Source organism: Bison bison, unplaced genomic scaffold (assembly GCF_000754665.1).
Source record: "Bison bison bison isolate TAMUID 2011002044 unplaced genomic scaffold, Bison_UMD1.0 scf7180017864237, whole genome shotgun sequence".
In the NCBI taxonomy this organism is placed as follows: domain Eukaryota; kingdom Metazoa; phylum Chordata; class Mammalia; order Artiodactyla; family Bovidae; genus Bison; species Bison bison.
Genome location: NW_011494809.1, coordinates 928,750 through 935,214, shown reverse-complemented (window position 1 = coordinate 935,214; position 6,465 = coordinate 928,750). Strand labels below are relative to the sequence as shown.

General features: G+C 37.4%; 1 protein-coding gene across 2 annotated transcripts in view; it reads left to right on the top strand.

Moving 5' to 3' along the window:
- The window catches only part of PIK3C3 (phosphatidylinositol 3-kinase, catalytic subunit type 3), a 164,807-nt gene that overhangs the window by 61,532 nt on the left and 96,810 nt on the right, over nucleotides 1-6,465 (top strand). For both annotated transcript variants that reach the window (XM_010846456.1, XM_010846457.1), the window contains exons 8-9: nucleotides 2,313-2,417; nucleotides 3,547-3,639. In XM_010846456.1, coding sequence (XP_010844758.1) covers nucleotides 2,313-2,417; nucleotides 3,547-3,639 — 198 coding nt within the window. The remainder of the gene's footprint in view (nucleotides 1-2,312; nucleotides 2,418-3,546; nucleotides 3,640-6,465) is intronic.

Here is a 6,465-nt window from a genome sequence, read left to right as displayed (position 1 = left end):
GGACGCCAGGCTTCCCTGTCCATCACCAGCTCCCAGAGTCTACCCAAACCCATGTCCATGGAGTCAGTGATGCCATCCAACCATCTCATCCTCTGTCGTCCCCTTCTCCTCCTGCCCTCAATCTTTCCCAGCATCAGGGTCTTCTCAAATGAGTCAGCTCTTCGCATCAGGTGGCCAAAATATTGAAGTTTCAGCTTCAACATCAGTCCCACCAATAAATACTCAGGACTGATTTCCTTTAGGATGGACTGGTTGGATCTCCTTGCAGGCCAAGGGACTCTCAAGAGTCTTCTCCAACACCACAGTTCAAAAGCATCAATTCTTCGGTCCTCAGGTTTCTTTATAGTCCAACTCTCACATCCATACATGACCACTGGAAAAACCATAGCCTTGACTAGATAGATCTTTGTTGACAAAGTAGTGTTTCTTTCCAATATGCTGTCTAGGTTGGTCATAACTTTCCTTCCAAGGAGTAAGTGTCTTTTAATTTCATGGCTGCAATCACCATCTGCAGTGATTTGGGAGCCCAGAAAAATAAAGTCAGCCACTGTTTTAATAGATCTAAAATGGATACTGAGTTTTCATTATAAAATCAAATTGTCTTTTACATTGTAGATATAGGAAACACATGAAGAGTTTCCTTCAAAATGGATGAGTGTGTACAAATTTTGTCATATTTGAAACATATTACTTTCATATAACTTGTACCAAAATGTCAGGTAAATGAGAGGTCGGTTTATTTAGTGTATTTTTTTCTAAATAAAATGTTCATCAACAATTACAGGTTTAACATTTTGGATACTGTAATTAAAAAAATCAAAGATGTTAGACCTCTATTAAATTTTTTTAGCTTTAAATGCAGTTGAGAAAGGACAAAACAAACCCTTATCTGCTATGTTAAAAAAATTTAATTTGTAGCCTTTAGTATTAACTAAATAGAGGAATATAGCAAACATTGAATACCACCAAGCTGGTTTATCCCTGTATCAGACAATAAAACGGACTGTGTAAGTGTGATACTAGCACATGTACATATACACATAGACTGATAAAACTGTCTAAAAATCCCAGAAATAAATCCAAGTACATAAGGAAATTGATAAAGGTGACTTTTCATCACTGGAGCATAGTGCTAGGGAAGAACCATTTAGAAAAAAATAAAATTCCCATACCATACATTACCTCCCACCATGCATAAGGAAAAACTCCAAATGAATCATGATTTAAATATTGTGAAATGGATCCTAACTGGATCCTAACTGTTCATTGGAAGGAATGATGCTAAAGCTGAAACTCCAATACTTTGGCCACCTGATGCAAAGAATTGACTCATTTGAAAAGACCGTGATGCTGGGAAAGATTGAGGGCAGGAGGAGAAGGGGACGACAGAGCATGAAATGGTTGGATGGCATCACGGACTCAGTGGACATGAGTGTGGGTGGACTCCAGGAGTTGGTGATGGACAGGGAGACCTGGAGTGCTGTGGTTCATGGGGTTGCAAAGAGTCAGACACGACTGAGCAACTGAACTAAACTGGTACTTTACTGTCAGTGTAGGTAGACTTCTAAAGCTGGTTCAAAATCCAGAGGCAACAAAAGAAATGATTGGTAAATTCGACTATGTTAAAAAAATGTTGCACGACAACAACACTGTAACAAAGTCAAAAGACAGTTGAGAAACTGGGAGAAACTATTTGTGACATACCACAAAGGGCTGTGTATGTAGTATGTCAAAAACTCTTAATACTGGAGAGTAGAGGACCAAAAAGCCAATTGCAAATTAGGAAAAATACAGGAACAGACAATTCATACATGTAAAAATGAATAAAATAAGGTCTCTTTAAGCAAAGACAGTGTGTTCAAAGCTTATGATTTTGGCCATAGATACAATAGTCAAGTGTTTGGTCATTGTCACTGCCCTAGGCAGTTTGAACGAAGGTGATAGTATGATTATATCACAAAGTTGCTAGTAACTCCTAGGAAAAAGGAGCTTTAGTCTGGGTTGCCAAGGGAAATTTTTGGAGTGAAGGTGACACTTGATTGGCTAGACGATTTAAAACCTTGAATACAATGGGGAGTTAAGACAAGGGCCTGGGATGGCATGCACGTGTGCACCAGTGCCTGGTGAAGCATATGGCAAGCTTGCTTAGCTTTCCCTATCACCACGAGATACAGAGGAGACTACAGTTGTAACAAGAAGAAAATAGCATTATAAACTGGTCTTAAGTAACTATTTGCTTTTTCTGAGTGACTGTTGAAACTGATTATTGGTGAAATTTACATTGTTGGTTAATATTTTTAAATAATTTATAGGAGAATTTAGTTGAGAGCAAACATCACAAACTTGCCCGGAGTTTAAGAAGTGGACCTTCTGACCATGATCTCAAACCTAATGCTGCCACAAGAGATCAGCTAAATGTAAGAGCGTTTTAAAAATATTAATATAAAAATAATTGAGTGGATATTTTGATTGCAGCTCATGTGATAGCACATCACTTGAAAGTGATTGAGATGCAGGTTAATGAATCCTATGTAGTTTCAACAACTCAACGTTTCTGTCGTTTTATATCATTTTGGGGCTTTCAGGAACTATTAGCCCTAGAGACAGAGCTACAAATAGTATATCTCCTTAGTATAGTATTCTTAGAAACTGACCCTAAGATAACATTGTCTAAGAGAGGTCTTCTGTTGGCTTAACAAGATAATGTGAAGTGAAAGTGAAAGTTGCTCAGTCCAGTGGACTGTCTATGACCCCACAGACTATACAGTCCATGGAATTCTCCAGACCTGAATACTGGAATGGGTGGCCTTTCTCTTCTCCAGGGGACCTTCCCAACCCAGGGATTGAACCCAGGTCTACCCGCATTGCGGGCGGATTCTTTACCAGCTGAGCCACAAGGGAAGCCCAAGAATACTGGAGTGGGTAGCCTATTCCTTCTGCAGCAGATCTTCCTCACCTAGGAATCGAACCAGGGTCTCCTGCATTGCAGGCAGATTCTTCAACTGAGCTGTCAGGGAAACCCATTAGCAAGAGAAAAATTTATACTTCTGGTTTTTTGTTTTGATTTTTTTTTTTCCTTTTCTTGTGTGTGTATTGGTGGGGGCTTTTTCCTTCCTCATTTTTATTTTTTTTAAACTTTATACAAATTTAAGGGTTACTTTGCATTTATAGTTATTACAAATTGTTCTCTCTGTTCCCATGTTGTATAGTATATCTTGCAGGCAGTAGTTTGGTAGGGTAAAACTTTTGTTATTTGAGTTTGTTGTATTTTTCATAGAAATAAATTAACTGTAACAACATACTTTTTTATATGAGGCTTAACTTTTATCTATCTTTTTCTCCCCTTACACTCTTAACAATGTCCTTTTTGAACTGATAGGTGGGTACAGCAGATTTATGTCTTCCTTAGCTTCATGTACATTTTCCTTTCTTCTGTAGTAATTATAGATATATTTAAATGAATGGAAAATTTTAAATGAAATGGAAATAGATAGCAAGTTTTTTTTTTTTAATTTGATAAAGTGGTTCTTTTTTTCTTTGTTTTAGATTATTGTGAGTTATCCACCAACAAAGCAACTTACATATGAAGAACAAGATCTTGTATGGAAGTTTAGATATTATCTTACTAATCAAGAAAAAGTGAGTTTCTCGAATATTTTCACATATCAAATTTATCTGTAAACTTTGTTGCTAATGAGCAAAACTGTCATAGAAATACAGACTAATTGTCAAATTTTTATTAAAATGTTACAGAGCAAAGTATGTTGCTCCATTTCTTAAAAATTATGAAACTATACACCCAAAGACATATGTACCTCTTTGTTGATGTATAGACAGTGTCTAAATGGGTTAAGTCACAGAGATTTGGGTTCCGTTTGCAGCAGTACAACTTACTCTTTCTGGATAAGGTGAAGCAGATTTCTTTGGAAGCTTTGTTTCCTCATTTTACTAATTATGACAGCCCTTCTTCACAGGTGAGAGAATACATATGAGTAACCCGGTTGAGTCCTTAGTGCATAGTAGGTGCAGAGTTAAATGTTGTCTCACTTTTGTCTTCTCTCTTTTCATAGAAGTAAATTAGCTCTGTGACAACATACTTTTTTATACGAAGCTTATATTTTATCTTTCTTTTTGCCTCCTTGAGCCTGGGTGGCTGTCAAAGAACTGTAGAATTCTGGAGATGTGGCTAGTGAGAGAGTATGAGAACTATAATCTGAAATGATGGATTGGTAGAATGGCATCGAGTGTGAGATGAGGGTAGAGAGGGTAGGTCAGAACTAGACAGTGCCTTCCATATTGAAGCTACGGAGTAAATACATTTTCCTTCTGGGCTCACTGAAATCATTCCTTTCACGTGCACCTCAGCTATCTGGGGCCAGTATCCTATGAGAGAGAGAATTGTGGTGAAGAAGTCAGTACTCGGGGGCTGTCTCAGGTGGCACTAGTGACAAAGAACCCGCCTGCCAATGCAGGAGACTTAAGTGATGCACCAAGATATTCTGGAGGAGGGCATGACAACCTGCTCCAGTGTTCTTGCTTGGAGAATCCCATGGACAGGAGCCCGGGGCGGGGCTACAGTTCATAGGATTGCAAAGAGTCTGACATGACTGAAGCAACTTAGCACACACAGTCAGTAGTAGACTTGAGTATAGAGACTTAGTTTTGAGGCTGATTGCTATGTATTTTCATGAAGAAGCTTTTTGATTACTTTAGCATCTTCACATTTAATATGAGTTGATTCAATTATAGTGAACTTTAAGTCTTTTCTAGTTTATGTTGTGTTGTATGCTTAGTCGCTCAGTTGTGTGTGAATCTTTGTGACTCCATGTTCTGTAGCCCGCCAGACTACTCTGTCCATGGGATTTTTCAGACCAGAGTACTTGAGTGGGTAGCCATTTCCTCCTCCAGGGGATCTGTGTGACCTAGGGATCGAACCTGCGTCTCCTGCACTGTAGGCGGATTCTTTACCACTGAGCCATCAGAGATTAGTCTCACTTCTTCCATGGGAGCCTTGAGGAGCAGCTATAAATACAGGTGAAGCTTCGCTAGGTGGTCCACTCACCTCTTGCTGTGTGGCCTCGTTGCTTACAGGCCACGGACCGGTACTAGTCCATGGCCTGGGGATTGGATAAAAATCCAGTTACAGCTCATTTTAACTCTTCAGCTTTTCTTTTCTATCTTTTATTGATGCCTTGGGAAATTCTTTGTGGATGAACCATACTCATTCTCTTTTACATCTATAATAAGAATGAGAGAGGAATTCTAAATTTGCTGTAGCTTTTGAATGTTATTCTTTTTATCCCTGCAAGAAAAGGAAGGAATCACCAGCAGAAGCACAGATTTGTGATTTTTGTGTTTTTTAAAAAGATTGAGTTAGTATATGATACTCTACTAAATGAAGAATAACCTTATTCACAGAAATTGAATCTTGAATGCAGCAGTTTTGTCTAAAAATAAATAGCAAGATATTGAATTAAACCTGTTAAAATGTATAGGTTCAAGAATCATAGATTTGCAAAGCAGAACTCCCTTAGATCGAAAAACTTCCAAGGAAAATTGTGTAAACAAGTTGTCACTTCCCCCTGAAATTCAGTTACCTCTAGATATGTGTAAATATGTGACAGATTGCATTTAACTAGTTGATTTCAAGTTTTTAAATGGTAGGTGATGAAACTTCAATTCTCAGGATGTATTGTAGAGTTCTTATGATCACTACAGTAAGGTGAATACTGTTTTTTACTATTTGGAAGCACTTTTCAGAAAACCAAATATATATTGTTCTTGAAATGACCAAAGGAATTATTCACATAGCCACATTTGTATCTTTGTAATAATTTAAAATGGGTTTTATAGAAAATAAATACTTCTCTACCACTGTCCCTTAATTTATTTATAAAAGAAATTTGCTCAATGCCAGTTTCTCAGGAACTGTGATTTAGGTTATTTGACATTTGTGCCCTAAAGGCTGTAAAGATTTCCTAGCGAAAAAGCAGTGCTCAGGAAACAAGTTAGTGGAAATTGGTTCTTACAAAGTTATACTTCTTATTTATTTTTTAATTAAATTTGTTCTTTCCACCTATTTTTTCCTAAATGACCTGCCTTAAGTATTTCAGATAAAAGCCCTCTAGTCTAGACTTAACGTTGCACCTGAAAAGTTCACAGTAATAAGTTTGTCCAATAAAAGCAGTTAAATTTATGAAGTAGTTTTAAATTTATGGTCCGTAGCATGTACAAAGTGACTCATTTTTGTGGAACCAAAAGTGTGAATATTATAACTTTGTAAATTCAGCTTTTAACATGGTAAATGTCCTTTCTTCTTGTGGAAATGTTAATTAAAGATAACCATCATTTTACTATCTTTCTGTTATGCTTAGGGAACAAAACAGTAGGAATAGTCATATGGTGAAGGTGATGGTGATGCACACGGACCGCACTGACGAGGCTGCTTCTGAGACAGTGACGTCA